Genomic DNA, 16,213 nt, shown 5'->3' on the forward strand with positions numbered 1-16,213 from the left:
CGGGGCCAGAGGAAACCTAGTGAGTGCTTGGCACCTAGCAGGGATAAAACTCTAACCCAACCTTTAAATCTGCATGTAAGGTTGATCTCTCGACAAAAAAAAACCGACCACCAATACCTCAACCACGATGCCGCCAAAAAGCTTCAAACCCACCCGCGAGCGCAAGCAGCGCCGGCGCGCGCGAGTTGAACAAAGCGAAGCCCCCGCCGATGCCGCCGACAATGCCGCACCCTCCGCGCCGGCCGATCCCAATGCCGAAATCATGGTTCCTCTCACGGCCGCCGAGAAGGCTGAGAAGCGTCGCAACCAGCTGAAGCAGGAATTGGCGGCGGGACTACCGAAGATGTCGGCTAAGAAGAAAAAGCGCTTCAATAAATACATCGAGACGAAGCTCAAGAAGGAGGAGTCTCAAGCTATCATCGAAAAGCTTGCGGAGACTACGGTCGATACGAGTCTTTTTGCCAGCACCAGGAGTATCGGCGCATCGAGGGAGAGCAAGAAGCAGGCTATCAAGCGCGCGCTGCTGGAGGAGCAGGCGGGTATCAATATGGAAAAGAACAGAGATATTCTGTATGAGGAGCGGCGGCCGGTGGATCCGGAGGATATCGACATGGAGACAACGATGGATGAGCCTGCGGTTGAGGCCGAGTTGGAACAGCCGAAACCAGTGGTGAATCGGTTCGCGATCGGTGCGATTGTGGGAGCTGGCCTTAAGAGACCGTTGGACGGCGATACAGTTGGACCACCCATTATTAAACGGATCAAAAGGAACCGGAAGCCCTTAATCATTCAGCCAATGGTAATCGACAAGCCAGAAGAGACTTCGAGTGAGGAGGAAATGCCGAGTGGCGAGGGGGAGAGCGAGGAAGAGGAAGAGAGTGGCTCCGAGGACGAAGAGGAGGAGGAATGGGGTGGTATCTCAGACGAAGACAACGAAGCATCCAACGCCGAGCCATCAGAAGGAGATTCTGACGAAGATAGCGACGAGAGTGATAGCGATGGAGAAGAAGAAGGAGAAGAAGAAGAATCTGTCGCTCCACTAAAGCGAGGACAGTCCGGAAGGGCAAACGCCTTCAAAGAATGGGCTATGGCACAGAGAAGGACGGTTGTTTATGGCGAGGACGATGCCGTTGCCCCGTCCAATATAGAGACGTCAATTGAAGCACAGTCTGATATTGTCCATATTCCCCGAAGCCGTGAAGAAGACATGACCCCTCCGCCAGAGGAGCTGGCACCATCATCGCAAACGGAAAGAAAGGTAGATTGTAATGCTCGATATCCAGTAGTATGCAGGGCTGAGTCTGAGATCATAGGTTCACTACGTGACGGTGACTCGTCCCGAAGACATCCAGACCGCCCGCATTTCCCTTCCGGTTGTAGCAGAGGAACAGCGAATCATGGAAGCGATCCACCGCAGCCCATGTGTTGTGATTTGTGGTGAGACGGGTTCCGGAAAGACCACCCAGATCCCACAATTCTTATACGAAGCTGGATATGGATCACCTGGTAGTCCCACGCCTGGACTCATCGGTGTCACTCAGCCGCGCCGTGTTGCAGCAGTGTCTATGGCAAATCGTGTTGGCACGGAGCTCGGACCTGGCGGCAAGGAGAAGGTGTCTTACCAAATCCGATTCGATGGAACTGTCGGTCCGAAAACCGCCATCAAGTTCATGACGGATGGTGTTCTTCTCAGAGAGTTGGCAGATGATTTCCTTCTGAGAAAGTACTCAGCCATCCTAATCGACGAGGCCCACGAGCGGAGCATAAATACAGATATCCTAATCGGTGTTATGAGTCGTGTTGTGCGCCTAAGGGAAACCATGAGCAAGCAGGACGGAGAGACAAAGGTGAGACCTAGAGACTCCGTGATAGTTCATGATGATTGATTGACGTATGCTGACTATTCCTCAAGCCCCTCAAGCTAATTATCATGTCAGCAACACTGCGTGTCTCGGATTTCGTGGAGAACAAGACTCTATTCCCTAGACCGCCTCCTCTGCTCAACGTAGAAGCCAGACAGCATCCTGTAACCATACACTTTTCTAAGCGGACGGCCTCGGACTATGTCGAGGAAGCCTTCAAGAAAGTCTCTCGTATAAACCGGAGACTTCCTCCCGGAGGTGAGATCCATCGCCGCCTCAGCTAGCGTGTATGCTAACAAATATTCTAGGCATTTTGGTGTTTTTAACTGGTCAGAACGAGATCTTGACGCTGATGAAGAGACTGCAACAAACTTTCCCAGAAAAGAACAAGAAATCTGGAGGTAGACGTTCTGAAAAACGTTTCCAATCACAAGTGAAGGTGCTGGCGAGCGAAGGTATGAAATTCTCCGGGATTGTTTGGGTAATGCATGCGCTAATATCAAACTCCAGCCACCGTGGAGACTGAAGATGTGGAGCTGGGAGAGGACAATACACTCGCCCAAGAGGAGGACCCCATCTCCGAAGATGAGGATGACAACCTTGGCGAGGAGATGGGAGACAAAGATGTGGAGTACCCACTCCACATTCTCCCGCTTTACTCCCTTCTCCCGACGAAGGAGCAGTTAAGAGTCTTTGAGGAGGCACCTGAGGGTACTCGTCTATGTGTCCTGGCCACTAACGTTGCGGAAACATCGTTGACCATTCCCGGTATCCGATACGTTGTTGATTGCGGACGGTCTAAGGAGAGGAACTACGACAAAGTGACTGGTGTTCAGAGCTTCAACATTCAATGGTCGAGTAAGGCCAGTGCCGCTCAGCGTGCCGGTCGTGCTGGACGAACCGGTCCCGGCCATTGTTATCGTCTGTTCTCGAGCGCGGTTTACGAGACAGACTTTGAGGAATACGCACAGCCAGAGCTATTGCGGATGCCGATCGAAGGTATGTCGCAGACGGCCTCCATCCCACTCCATGTCGGAGTTGAAACTGATATCTCGTAGGTGTGGTATTGCAGATGAAAGCTATGAACATCGATACAATCGTCAATTTCCCTTTCCCGACGCCCCCTGACAGGGAGAGTCTGCTCAAGTCCGAGAAGGTTGGTGACTCTGAACCACTTCTACTATATAGCTGGCTAACGGGTGTGGCTTACAGTTGTTGGGCTATCTACGTGCCATTGCTCCTGACGGCTCACTCACCGAGCTGGGACGCACGATGAACTTCTTCCCTCTATCACCGCGCTTCGCTAAGATCTTGATGATTGGCCAACAACATGGGTGCCTGCCCTACATCATTGCCATAGTATCCGCACTATCGGTTGGCGACGTATTCGTGCCGGAGCAACAACTTGGATTCTCCGCAGAGGAAGACGAGGACGATCACGCTTCCAGATATGAGAGGAACATTGCGAGGGACGCGAAGTCGAAGATGCGCAGCGACTACTACCGTGCACATGCAAACTTCGCAGCTCTGGATAACGAAAGTGATGCAATCAAACTGCTGGCTGTAGTATGCGCGTTTGAGTACGAGAAGAATCCTGCAGACTTCTGCTCTCGTAGCTTCATTCGGTTGAAGGCCATGGAAGAAACGAGAAAACTCAGACAGCAAATCACGAATATCGTCATGGCCAACTCTCCGGGAGTCTTGACCAAGTTTGAGGCTAAACTGCCGCCTCCTTCCAAACTACAGGTAAGGATGGTTCGCCTGTGCGGTGGGTCAATTCAGTTACTGATGTTCGGGTTCGATAGGTCAAAGCACTGAGACAGATTGTGGCGGCTGGATTCGTGGATCAAGTCGCAATCCGTGCCGACTTGCTCCCCAACTCGGACTTCAAGGTCAACAACATCAAGCTGGCCACGCAGATACCATACGTCACTTTGTTCCCCTCCAGCACGCAGCCTTCAGACGACATTGCAGATCGATCCGTATTCCTCCACCAAAGCTCAGTTCTGGCTTCGCAGAATGCAAAGCCTGAATACGTTATCTACAGCGAGCTCACACGATCGGCTTCTGGTAGCGAAAGGGTTTGGATGAAGCCCCTGACTACGATAAAAGGAGGCCAGCTAGGTGCGCTCGCGGAAGGCACTCCGCTAATTACATACTCCAAGCCCTTGGAATCGAAGCCTCCGAGGGTTCTGGAGGATTCCGGTGGCAAGAGGCGGGAGGTGTGGGTTGTTCCCAGAGTTGGCGCGGCCATTGGCAAGAGTGGCCTTGGATGGTCGCTGCCGCCACAGAGAATTATTCAGAAGAAGGAGGGACTTTCGCAGAAATGGGAGAAGGAGTAGATTTCGTCAGGAGCTTTTGTATTTAGACCGGAGTAAAAGATGAATGATGAGGAAGCACCTGCATAGAGATATTTGATTGCCGTCGGTCTTTTTGTTTGGAACATGATATGATGCATGTACTTCTTTGTGTTACAATGGGTTCGGCAACTGCCGTCGCACGCTAAAAAAGTTACGCCGTATATCATTCAAAATCTTATCCCACCCCGCCACTCTCACACAATCCTCCACCACCACCGACCAGCAAACCTTCGCAATGCTTCGACACTCGCTTCGGGGCAGCTTGCATCAGAATTTCAGGCGGTCTATAACTCCCACCGCTCGACCGACTTCCGGCTTCGTTTGCGCCTTCTGCGATGTTCCGCGTCGCTTTAATTCCACTTTCACACCGTCGGATTCCAGTCCTCAGGCCGCACACCAGAAGGATGACACGCATGTCAGTATACTTGGGAACTTCACCTCAGGGAAGGACGAGAGCAAGTACGACAAGTCCACGTCGGAGAATGAACCCGGGAAGAAAGCCTTCTACAAAGGTGCAAAGAAAAATGTGAAGGAAGGGTCTATATTCAAACTCAACGACAGCCCAACGGGTGACGGCCACAATTCTCGCAAGAGAAATTTTAAGGACAAAAAGCCATATAAGGAATTTGGTGGGGAGAAACAGGGTGCGGAGAAGTCAAACAGCAAACGGGCGCCGAAAAAGGGAAAACCGTCCGACCATGTAGCAAGGCCGAAGAAGTCTGAACCAGTAGACGGTGCAGGTACCAGAATACGCAGGGTGCGGGCGAAAGGCGGTGCGGAAACTCAGGATGTATGTTTACACGGACCGCTATATCCAGTCACAAGAGGGCAAGTACTGATGGTTGTCTAGGAATCCGGCGGAATGTCTATTTCTACAGCAATGAACCCACGTGGTACATCGGTGATCGAGGAAGAGGCCGGTTTAAGTGTCAGCGATGTTGAGGTTGAACGTACGCACGCAGACCTACCCCAAATCCAATACGCGTCGACTGAAAATTGTGCCAGCTATTTCGATTGTGCATCAGAAAGATGTCGCAACACTATCGCACGGATTAGATCGAGTGCTTTTTAAGTGAGCCGACTCCCCATTGAGGCCATTAGAGTGGCGGTTTACTGACTTACGGCAATAGCCCCGGCGTCGTTTACCTCCAGGATCCGAGATCGCGAATCTTTAACTTCGATCCCTACCTACAGAAGATCATGCCCGTTACTGAGTTCGACTTCGATGCCGTCGCTGGCTACATTACTTCTTCGAAGGACGTGAAGTTGGAGGCGCTCATGAAAGAGCATGGAAAGAAGTATATGGGGTCAACCTCCAGTATGACTTCTGTATTGTCGCATTTCCATTATCTACTATCAGCGTGGAGGGAGATTAACATCGATATCCTCTCAAAATCTTTCTCGGCGGACTACAAGTCATTTACAGCGCTTTCACGGTTACCAACATCAATCTTCCTGCGTTATAAAGGCGATGGAACGTACGCCATCGACTCCGACAAGGAAACGGATGCGGACAATATCTTGAGTTACTTGGGACGTTCAATGGAAAAGTTGTTAACCCTGCCACCGGATGAGTTCGAGAAGTACCGTCGGGGAAACTCCCACGTACTAGACGACGATACCCGCAATGCTCAGGATACCTACCATTATTCAACATTTGGAGACTTCCTCATGCGCTCGCAGCTAGACGCACACGACAGCCGTCTGCCTGGAACCGGTATGTTTGACTTGAAGACAAGAGCAGTTGTTTCCATTCGTGTGGACGTCACCAAATTCCATTTGGGATCGGGCTACCAGATCAAGACGCGAACCGGTAACTGGGAGTCTTTCGAGAGGGAATACTTCGACATGATCCGAGCTGCGTTCCTGAAGTACTCTCTGCAGGTGCGAATGGGTCGCATGGACGGAATCTTTGTGGCTTTCCACAACACCGAAAAGATCTTCGGGTTCCAGTACATTTCTTTGGATGAGATGGATGCCGCACTCCACGAGGGGCCTGGTTCTGGAATTGGTGCCCAAGAGTTCAAGATGAGTCTGTCATTACTAAACAAGCTCTTGAACCAGGCAACGGCCAAGTTCCCGGAGAAGGTGAGCTATATGACTGCTTCGAATTCCTAGAAAAGTATACTAATACTATCCAGTCTCTTCGGATTCACTTTGAGACGAGAGAAACCTCAACGCCGTACATGTACATGTTCGCCGAACCCATGGAGGAGGAGCAAATCGAAGAGATCCAGACTGGTGAAAGGGGAACTCTCGAGGAGTTTATGGCAAAGATCAAAGCACAGATCTACGCACACGAGAACCCCGATTCAGTAGTAGTCGAGGATGAGGTCGATGAGTTCCAAGTTGAGCCTGCTGAGGACAGAACTGAGCAGGAGACTATTGAGGCTGGTGAGATCGCCGAGACTGCTGAGATTGATGAGGCCGTTGTGGGAACTGCCGAGACCGAGACCTCCACGATCGAGAATGTCGACGAGAACGAGACTGCGGACGAGATCGAGGCCTCCAAGATCGAGAATGCCGATGAGACCGAGACTGCCGACGAGATCAAGACCTCCAAGATCGAGAATGCCGATGAGACACCGGTGGCGGCGGACGCCAGTGCAGAGTTTGGAAAGGCTGAAATCGAAAATGACATGCAGCAGGATGAACAGGTGGACGATGCATTCCTGAAGGAGCTCCAAGATCAACGAGACAAGGACGAAGGAAAGGATTTGTTTGGCGTCACACTGACAGTCAAGAACATTGTGAACGGGAGTCAGGTGAAGCGTCCCACCCACCTGGTGGAGGGAGACAAGTGGGAGGTTGACTACAACATCGCCGAGTTCAGCACACAAGCAAGAGCATGGTCGATCTACAACGCATTGAGAATGCGCAAGAAGAAGGCTTTCCTCGCACGACTCACGTCGACGGACTCGGATCAAGTTGGTCAATACCAGCAGTACATTCAAACGTTGGCGGCCGAGGGTCGGGACTGGGAAAAGCTCCAGGACGAGCGTGATTCTGGAAGAGAAAAGGTTGTGTTTCAAACTAAGAGCACGTAGGCTTGCTTGATGCGGATTTTTTTTCTTATTTTATTTCGGAGGATCTTGTTTTATGGTTGAGGTGGAGCGGGAGCACGCCATAGAAGACGTCTATGATGATGTCTAGACTGTATAGTACAAGTATAGGGGAACGTGGGTAGAAGGTAGTGTAAGATGTAAAGGTATTTGTCTGTAGGGGGCATATAAAGAGTAGGATGATGAAGAGAGTGGACAATGCCGTACGGCACCGTTGCATGAAGGCAGAAATATAAACGATTATTACACTCAATTTGTTCTGGTCATTTACGATACAATTCGGGGGCACATTCAGGATTTTCTCTATGCTTACAAGTCCGGAAAACACCAGAATTCACCGGCCACGCATGGGTTCGGGGGAGCTGTTTCTAGCATGCATGTTCGGCATCACCTGCGCCAATCCAGCCGCGCAAATGGATTACCATGTCGCTAGGAGATTCATTTGGAAGGTTTTTAATTGTGGCCCTACCCCAAATATCTTGCCTGCGGATGGTTATTTCACGGCAGGCAGATGTTTGCAGAAACTGCTCTACTAGGAACCGGATACGTGAAGATTCCGGCGCCTCTGATGTGCTCGAATGAAAAGCTTTCCGAGCAATGCCTCCAGTACGGCACCAGCGCGACAACTTGCATGCTGACATTAGCCTCAGGGTTATACTCTACGTCTCAAGCTCACACCAATTAATGTGGCGAGGTGCCCAGTGGGTATCAAATGAACGTTTATCATGTGATTATTTACAGTTGTGCTTCCTGAATTCCATGCTTTTATGACCGGCGAACAAAAATCAAAGTAAACCCAGCTCCCAGTTCCTCCAAATCAAGCCTTTGTCTTTCGCTTGGCGCCCTGCCTCAGAAGATTTTTCCGAAGACTCGGGAAGACGACAGCGTTGCGGGTATGCCGAGGTCTAGAGATCTTCCCTTTCGACGCTCGCTTCTTGCTGGGGCCGTTTGCAGGCGCTGCTGCAGTCGTCTCTCCAGCCTTGGACTCTTCGACTACATCCATGGCATCGTCCTTCTTGTTCGCGGGGTTGGTGGACTCTGCGCAAACCACATCAATCGGCGCTCCGTTTCTCCATGTACAGACGGAGGGTCCAAAACGAACCTGTGGGGAGCTCCGCCTTCGCGATCGCGAGAAGCTTCTCCGACAGTCTCTGTAGGCGCTCGTCTTCGACGGGCTTGTGGATGGTGTCGCGACGAGTCGCACTGTTGCGCTTCGAGATGGCTGTTTTCCGAGTTCCGTGTCAGAAAGCTTTGTCTCCTCTTATTTCCCGTATATTCCTATAATGCGGATTGGGGACGTACTGGCTCTGGCAGATTTGGCCATTGTTCTTTGTGTTTTTCTTTGGGGTGGAAGTGGCGAGAAAGTGGCGAGAAAGTGGCGGTCGCGGTGGTGGTGGAAGTGGTGGGGTAAAGGTGGTGGAAGAAGTCAACTGTTTGTTCGTTGGGTTTGTTCTGGTCGCTACCGCGGAATTTCAGCACAGCAAAAAAAGCTTTGTTACGTGATTCGAAGTCAAGCGAGAAGCGGCTCTTGCCCCCCCCACGCATAGACCTCCGCTCTGTCTACTCGCTGCGGAGTCCTAGACGCGCAGTGAATCACCACAACCACAACTCCATTCCTCTCCCACTTGCCCCCCTCCAGCTGCTGACCCCCTTCAAGTCCTTCTTTTAATCCGCTCCAGTACTACAACAACCACCCCTCGTATCCTCCCGTCACCACCGATCCGCCGCCTTCGTTCCTACTGAAGGGTCAGCCGGCTGCACCCCTCGATCTCGCGACTTTCCCTGCGCCGGCTATGCAGCATTTCCGCCTTTGATTGCACAACCACAAAAATCACTAGACTCGAACACTACAAATCGAAATACAACCATGGCTATCACTCAACAGGAAGCCGCGATCCTCATCCGCTACGTGAACGGCAGCCTTATCGTGCGGCAACTGCAGGCTGTTCTGAAGGCCGAGGGACAGCCTACCAGCGGACTCAAACAACCCCTTCAGAAGCGGTTGACGACGTGTAGGTTACAATACATACCGCTCCTTGATCGCGTCGCCGACAGGCAAACTGACGCTTGTCTGCAGACATCGAATCGATCGTTTCGAGAGGCGACACACAGGCGTTCCAACGAGTCAAGAACCTGGTACATCACAACGAAGTCCCCGGTAGCAGTGCCTCGCCCGCGAGGTCGGTCTCCCGCGGCGTAACCCACGCTGCTAATGCCTTCACTGCTTCCCCGCCCGGCCGCCCAGCTCTACCGCCTCACGCATACGGTCATACCGGAGGTAAGCGGCCCAGATCGCCAATGTTTGGTTCGGTGGACAGGATGACTGAGTCTGGATGTCTAGCGCCGATCCGCATCTTCTGGAAGGAGAGTCCGTTCTACACGATACTGGCGCCGCTCAGCGATCAGGCAAAATGTCCAGGTTTGCTGCATCTTTCCCCTCGGAACACCCGCATATCAAGGCTAACATTCCTGCGGTCATGTCGTCTCATCGAAATACAGTTACAACGGTTGTTTCACTAAGCCAGAACCAAGTCAACCAGTTGACCAATGACCTGTCATATAGATGCATGGTCTATTGTGCGGCAGTGGAGCAATTCTCACCATTTGTTCGAAACACCGAAATCGCGTTCCCACACCAGGTCGAACTACGTGTCAACGAGACGGTGGTGGCGGGCCCGGGTCTGAATCTGCGAGGTCTCAAGAACAAGCCTGGATCTACGCGTCCAGCAGACATCACTGATAGGTTGAATCTCACGCCCAACTACCGCAACCAGATCGGACTCACATATGCAATGACTCAGAAGGTTCGCTCATAACGCACGTGAAGCATTCGGGCTTGTGGCTAACTGACAAGAATAACCAGGAGTTTGCTTTTGTGGTTAACTTGGTCAAGTTTGAAACGGTTGAGAATCTAGTCTTGAAACTACGGCAGGGGAATGCCATCGCCAAAGAAACAGTGATATCTGATAGTAAGTGTCTTCGTCGCTTGTGTTTTAGCCTACGCCTCTTAATAGGTCATCCTAGTGATCAAAAAGAACGAGGATTCCGATCTCGTTGCAACTTCCGCCATCATGTCCCTGAAATGTCCAATATCGACACTGCGCATTGATCTACCCGTGCGCTCATCGTTTTGCGCGCATTCGCAGTGCTTTGACGCCACATCTTTCCTGCAGTTGCAGCTACAAGCACCGGTATGAACGACTCGAGATTTTTCCTTGGTTGATTTCTAACTGACATGGCGTAGACATGGACTTGTCCTACTTGCAACCGTAGCATCATGTTCACACAGCTCGTCGTGGATAGGTACGACTTTCATACCCCGCTCTAAATGGGGCCGTGCTAATGACTGTTCAAATCAGATACTTTGACGATATCCTGAACTCTACACCGAAGACGGTCGAATCCGTCACCATCAATTCCGAGGGTAAATGGTCCGTCGCGGCGGAGGCGTCGAACTCTCCCATAGCTAGCTCGGACGATGAGGGCGGTCACTACGACAGCAAGATTGTCGATCTCGATGATATCCACCCGAGGAGGAGTTACCAGCCTTCTGCCACCACCACACCAGCGGGTTCCAACTCCCGGGATGAATCATTTACCAACAGTGCCAATGGCCGGAATGGAGGCATGGGCAATAAGCGTCCCATCGCGCAAGTCATCGATTTGACGTTGAGTGACGACGACGATGAGCCGCCTCGCCCAGCTAAGCGTACCGCCACCAGTAACGGTAATAACAGCAGCGACAACTCACTACCGACCCCGTCGAGTGTTGTGGGCTACATGCGCTCTTGTTCTGATTCGACGGCTCCGAATGGATATTCACCGGTAGGGACTCCACCATACAACATAAACTACCCGGACCTCTCAAACAGTGGTTGGTATGACGAACCATTCTAATCTATTTTCTTTTGACAGTGACGTTTCCTTTTACCTTTTCTTGAGTCTCCCATGGTTATATCAGGCCTCAAGTATGGAAAGGACTTCATCTTGGGACGGAAGTAACAGCTACACATCATCCTCCTATTCCCCAAATAAACTAGTCGGTTTTCTTCCACGCCCTCGTATTCCTTCTTTTTTTCTACCTTCCACCTTGTTTCGCATGTTGTCTTTTGGATGATATCGATATTTCTTTTGCATGCTGTGTGTTGCGTATTGTTTGTGGTGTCTGTTGTCGGGGCCGGTAGGTAAAACGGGATACTCGGAGTCATGGGATTTGATTGATTGATTGATTTCTTTAGGCTTGTTCTTTTTCCTTTTTGCATTCTTTTTTTTTCTTCCCGTCTCCTTCTTTCTAGTCATGGTGGATTTCTTGATTTCTTTGTCTACATTTTTTTTTCTTTTGCTTTTTTTTTACGTTCTGGAGGCTCAACAGTCTTTTTTTTCTTTCTTCTCATTTCCCATTTCTCAGGAGAGGCATTCATTCTTAGTTTGTAATCCGGAGTGGTTGTCATTTTGTTTTCTTCCTTCCGAAGCGAGGACGTAAGTGGGTATCATACTGTAGCTTTTTCGTTTCAGCGGGTTGGCGGCATGGAATGGATTGGACGGATGGGGCGGGCGGTCATGACAATTTTAGGCATACACCTTAATACCAAGTACTTCTACTCTACCCTACTTAGTGCGATCGTGCGGATGTGTGTTACTTGATGATTTGCTGGGGAAAATGCCCAACTGGCTTATGAATATGAGAAACCATCCAGTAATATGGTGTATGTAAATGAAATGAAGCCCCCCCCCCTCCCCCAACCAAACGAACCGCGCGCGCGCTTTCTAGAGAATAAGCGAAACGACAAAGGGAAATACGATACTGATAGAGACACACCGCCGCCGCCGTACAGTAGAGTATCAATCAATCAACCAAGCAGAAAAGGAAAAAGAAAAAGAAAAGAAAAAAGGAAATGTATGCTCCCCTGACCCCCGAAACAAAAGAAAAAATGATATGTAGCCCTACCCCAACCTATGACGAATGAAAAATGGAAGATGGAAAATGGAAGATGCAAAGGCAGAAGGAAAGGTGGATTGAATCGAAGAGCCCGTGTGTGGGGTGACTGTCGGGTCGGAAGGCGGATATAATAGTTTTTGTGGACAGGTCTTGTTTTGTAGCGACTAGGTCGCTCGGCCGAACGAGCGACCATGAGTCGGTAATCCGATCATTTATGAGAAGAACACAGCCCTCGGATCTGGTCATTTCCGTCAGCACTTGGCACCACATCATCCGCACCCGCAATCATGTGACAACATACCCAGTGGTCTGCCATCCGGCGCGATGCCGTTCCGCGCCAGCTTCTGCTCGACGGCGATCCGTCGTGCCTCGTCGAAATCGACGCCCCGTCGCTTCATGATGGCGAGGACCTCGCGCTTCGCGGCTACGTCGAGCCCGCTCCGGCTGTCTTCGTCGTCGATGTTCGCCGTTAGGCTGAAGGTGTCGCTGTGAAGGCCGGCTTCAAGGTCTGAGCTGAAGGAGGAGGACGAGGTGATCATCGGCAGCCAGGAGGTGCGGTAGATGTAGAGTGCTGTGTGGAGATACGTGGTTAGTGCTGGGGGTGAGGTAGGTGCGGAGGAGAAAGCTTACCAGTGGAGAAGGCCATGAAGACGAAGACGTAGGACCAGAGCATGTAATGATCCGTCAAGGCCATGATTGCGGATTGCGGGAGGGTTTTGTGTACGTTGAGATGTTGTAAAAGGGAGTCCTGCAGTGCTATGAAACAAGGAAATGCGGAGCTGTAGGGAGGTAGTATGCAAGAAGGCGGAGTTCAAAAATAGTTGTGCGTTGACGCGAGGTAGGTAGTTAGGTACAACTTGGTAAGGCAAGGGATGTAGGGGAAAGGAACGTGAAGCGGCTTTTTTGAAAAGCAGGTTGTGTTGGTTTGGTTGGTGGAAGGTGGGTGCAAGTGGTGAGACTTGGAGATGAATTGCGTGGCCGACGACTGGGGGGTGTGGGAGGCAGTGCATGACGACTGGTGGTGGTGCGAGCGCCGAGAACGGCACGCGCTATGCTAAATACGGGCATGAGCGGGGGGCGCTTGGAGGCTGAATCCTGATGGAAGGGTAAGGCTTGGGAGATCCCCGCCCATGCTCCGGCCACGCGCGCGGCGAGCGGGGAGGACGGACCTAGGGCTGCATGCGGTGATGTGCGGCGCATCTTCTGGGGCAGAGATCTGCATATGCGCTTCAAGGTCTATGATACATACATAGAATGATAGAGTCTAGTGTACCAGTAGTTCAGTGCACACTACACACCCGCAAGTATTTCTATCGTTACTTCAGGGTGGCGGTCTGGAGTTTCAGTTCACGGCGATCGTGATGTGTCGGGTGCTCGGTTCGACTTCCACGGAGTTGAAACAAGACGCCAACCTCTCCTTTTCCCTCACGCAGTTGTAACTTGGAAGTGCTTTTGTCGTACTTTTGTCGTGCGGATTTCCATCTCGATGTAGCCAACGTGTACGATTCAACCGACGAAACACGCCAGAATGTTTCAAGTGTGCCGAGGGGGCTCCGCAGTCTGCGAGGTCGTGAAAAGGAGTGATTGTCAGCTTACATCGGTTGGATACCTTTCAACAGATGTCAGTTCCTGCCGGAACCGCATGATACCGTTTCGAAAGCTGCACGTCAACAACCATCAAGGCCAACAACAGGAGGCCACTTCACTCCGGACTGCTCGTCGATGCTTCTCCTCGTAAAAAAGTTTCGGTCATCATCTTCGAAGGAGAAGTGAGAAGATGGCCGGCCGGCGGCACGGCATGAGCGGCGAGTGCGGCCAGCCAGCAGCTGCCGGAGGACTCAGGAAGCCGCCACCGGGCAGCTGAACCTGATGGAGTTGTGCCCATAGCTGGAAAAAGCAAGCGTGAATGCATATCGGTATCAATGCTATCCAGACTCTGGAGTGGAGCGGGAAGAAGCGAGGAATGTGTCTATGTACTCTAGATGCCTTGGCGATATGTACCCACATCTATCAGACACCTTGAAGCCTTGGCCGGGCTGTAGTCTCGTGATGTTCGATTAGGTGTGTAAGTAGACGGATAAGCTCGTAGGCGTCTCAAGGGGAAGTGCAAGGGAGTAGGAGAGTGTAAATTTGTGGGATGTGAGGGTTGATATTATGCGTGTTTTTGCCTGTTCCGGTGTCACTGCTACTTTTCCGTGTCCTCTGTCCTTTTGCATCGTCGCATACAGCCTTCATGGCCTTCGTGGCTTCCTTGCATTGTCACTGGCTTCTCACCAGAATAAGCCTCTTCAGGCTCCCAGCCCGAGTCCGGCGACAGCTATCGTCGCATCCTCTGTCCGAGGCCCGGCTTCATCTTGTTGTTTACACGAGCTCGTTTTTCTACAAGCAGTCTCCTTTCTCATCTTTCTCGTATCGTTCTATAATCAAATCAAGTTCTTCTCCCAGTTTCAATAGTGAGGTCAAACTAACGCCGAGTGCTATGGCGAGAGTGGCGGAAAAAGGGTGGTTACGGCCGAGAGTCTGCCACCGCATCACAAGCCAGCCTTCCTCAGCCTGTCGGCATGTGGAAGGTACCTTGCTAGGTAGGACTTCCTTTCTAGCCTCCAACCCTTCATTCGCATACAACCGCTGGGCTGAATATTGTGGCGATCTAAAGGAATGACGTCAGTCACCTTGGGGGCCTCATGGGAGTAGTTCCCCCAAGTCTACCGGCACCAGTAGAGTAGACGTCAATACGTAGAGATCAACGACGTCACTAATAATGAAGACGATCCTTATTTGGCGAACTAGGCTTCCGTCCCTGTCCCTGGACAGACTCCATGCCTGTTTATCTCCGTTCGAATTCCTCATCCTCCATCCCCCAGAGCACCCACTATCGCCGAATTCCTCATCCTCCATCCTCCAGAGCACCCACTATCGCCGAATTCCTCATCCTCCATCCCCCAGAGCACCCACTACACCGCCGAATTCCAACATCACGATCAGGTGCGTACTACCAATCAAACCGGCAAACGATAGTTCACACACTGCTGTCTCGAAAACGTGACCATCAATCACAACATCAGCTCCGATCTCATCTAGGAGATCGCCAGCAATGGTTCCTCTGTATGAACGCCTTCACTAGAGAAAATCGTGTAGCCAACCTCAGCTTAGGTACATCGTCAAGCGGGGCTCAAAAGCTCCCATGTTCTCCAAGGAGCCTCCGAACCTGACCAATGTGCGCAACCGCATGGCAACTCGTACGCAGATCGGTTGGGGATATGTTCTGACGAGTGTGTAACAATCCGGGTCCGTCAACGAGAATGTCGTGCTCCTGCAGTAGCCGCTGGTATTGGTGATGTTTTTGTTTGGCTCATCGGAGAATAGGCCATTGGAGTCCAACATGCGCCTGGCGAGGGTGGTGTTATCGGTACATCAACCCAACTGTTTTTTTCTTTTCTTCCGCAGCGGCACGACTGACACGTCCGAATAGTAATCATCAAGCACGACTGTGAGGACAGCAGCCAGAAGCCTACCGCCCTCTTCCAAGAGAAGGAGTTCGAGAGGAGAAACCGCGGTGCCTATTCCACGACCACCAACTTCTCGACCAAGAACCATTACCGCCCCGACCTCGTCCAGGTATCATTTCACTTCCGCCGGATTCATCCTGGGGGTTCCGACATTTATATACAGGACACTGCCGCCAGAACTAGCGCAACCCCCCACTCGCATAGAGGTGTGAAGGAATCCCACGGGAAAGCGAACCGTGGATCAAAGGGAAACGAAGTGGGGACCGCTGAGGCTTGAGCTCTCAGTAGCTAGATGTGGCTGGCATGCGCCTGCTGCACTAGCGTGTACCGTAGCTTTGGAAGGGAAGTGGCCGGACCAATAAATGGGGATAACCGGAAGATCTGGCGTTCTTTGTTGCATGATTCCGTGCTGTCTTTCCTCCGTCCGCCGGCGCCGCCGCGGTTGTTCCGAAAAGAGGGATAACCGTCGTTGCAGGCGGCG

General features: G+C 51.6%; 7 protein-coding genes across 7 annotated transcripts; 5 read left to right on the forward strand and 2 right to left on the reverse strand.

The window, feature by feature from the left end:
* Window positions 1-86: 86 nt before the first annotated feature.
* On the forward strand, window positions 87-4,286 carry BZA05DRAFT_350868 (P-loop containing nucleoside triphosphate hydrolase protein). The gene is made up of 8 exons (XM_051481288.1): window positions 87-1,258; window positions 1,314-1,847; window positions 1,913-2,120; window positions 2,171-2,317; window positions 2,373-2,861; window positions 2,921-3,018; window positions 3,075-3,608; window positions 3,668-4,286. Exons 1-8 carry the CDS (start codon window positions 128-130, stop codon window positions 4,202-4,204), a joined length of 3,678 nt encoding a protein of 1,225 aa, XP_051341272.1. The 5' UTR covers window positions 87-127; the 3' UTR covers window positions 4,205-4,286.
* Window positions 4,287-4,348: 62 nt separating this feature from the next.
* Window positions 4,349-7,520, forward strand: BZA05DRAFT_472628 (mitochondrial membrane protein Pet127). The gene is made up of 5 exons (XM_051488023.1): window positions 4,349-5,012; window positions 5,073-5,172; window positions 5,228-5,294; window positions 5,353-6,310; window positions 6,364-7,520. The coding sequence occupies exons 1-5, from the start codon at window positions 4,458-4,460 to the stop codon at window positions 7,267-7,269; spliced, it is 2,586 nt and encodes an 861-aa protein (XP_051341273.1). The 5' UTR covers window positions 4,349-4,457; the 3' UTR covers window positions 7,270-7,520.
* Window positions 7,521-7,986: 466 nt separating this feature from the next.
* BZA05DRAFT_392699 (uncharacterized protein) lies at window positions 7,987-8,738 on the reverse strand. The gene is made up of 3 exons (XM_051483137.1): window positions 8,587-8,738; window positions 8,387-8,506; window positions 7,987-8,322 (listed from the first exon to the last, which is right to left on the reverse strand). The coding sequence occupies exons 1-3, from the start codon at window positions 8,606-8,608 to the stop codon at window positions 8,102-8,104; spliced, it is 363 nt and encodes a 120-aa protein (XP_051341274.1). The 5' UTR covers window positions 8,609-8,738; the 3' UTR covers window positions 7,987-8,101.
* A 413-nt stretch (window positions 8,739-9,151) lies between these two features.
* BZA05DRAFT_443475 (PINIT domain-containing protein) lies at window positions 9,152-11,181 on the forward strand (the record flags this gene model as incomplete). Its single annotated transcript, XM_051486847.1, has 8 exons — window positions 9,152-9,296; window positions 9,362-9,562; window positions 9,626-9,703; window positions 9,784-10,088; window positions 10,148-10,253; window positions 10,309-10,475; window positions 10,529-10,587; window positions 10,644-11,181. The coding sequence occupies 8 exons, from the start codon at window positions 9,152-9,154 to the stop codon at window positions 11,179-11,181; spliced, it is 1,599 nt and encodes a 532-aa protein (XP_051341275.1).
* Window positions 11,182-11,289: 108 nt separating this feature from the next.
* On the forward strand, window positions 11,290-11,951 carry BZA05DRAFT_251476 (uncharacterized protein). Its single transcript, XM_051480032.1, has 2 exons — window positions 11,290-11,464; window positions 11,523-11,951. Exons 1-2 carry the CDS (start codon window positions 11,398-11,400, stop codon window positions 11,765-11,767), a joined length of 312 nt encoding a protein of 103 aa, XP_051341276.1. The 5' UTR covers window positions 11,290-11,397; the 3' UTR covers window positions 11,768-11,951.
* Window positions 11,952-12,435: 484 nt separating this feature from the next.
* BZA05DRAFT_417330 (uncharacterized protein) lies at window positions 12,436-12,917 on the reverse strand (the record flags this gene model as incomplete). The annotated part of the gene is made up of 3 exons (XM_051485455.1): window positions 12,436-12,461; window positions 12,525-12,818; window positions 12,854-12,917. 3 exons carry the CDS (start codon window positions 12,915-12,917, stop codon window positions 12,436-12,438), a joined length of 384 nt encoding a protein of 127 aa, XP_051341277.1.
* A 2,490-nt stretch (window positions 12,918-15,407) lies between these two features.
* Window positions 15,408-16,009, forward strand: BZA05DRAFT_443477 (uncharacterized protein; the record flags this gene model as incomplete). The annotated part of the gene is made up of 3 exons (XM_051486848.1): window positions 15,408-15,462; window positions 15,696-15,841; window positions 15,896-16,009. The coding sequence occupies 3 exons, from the start codon at window positions 15,408-15,410 to the stop codon at window positions 16,007-16,009; spliced, it is 315 nt and encodes a 104-aa protein (XP_051341278.1).
* Between the last annotated feature and the right edge of the window lie 204 nt (window positions 16,010-16,213).

The sequence above is a fragment of the Tricharina praecox genome (assembly GCF_024521635.1).
Source record: "Tricharina praecox strain CBS 144465 chromosome Unknown BZA05scaffold_7, whole genome shotgun sequence".
NCBI lineage: Eukaryota > Fungi > Ascomycota > Pezizomycetes > Pezizales > Pyronemataceae > Tricharina > Tricharina praecox.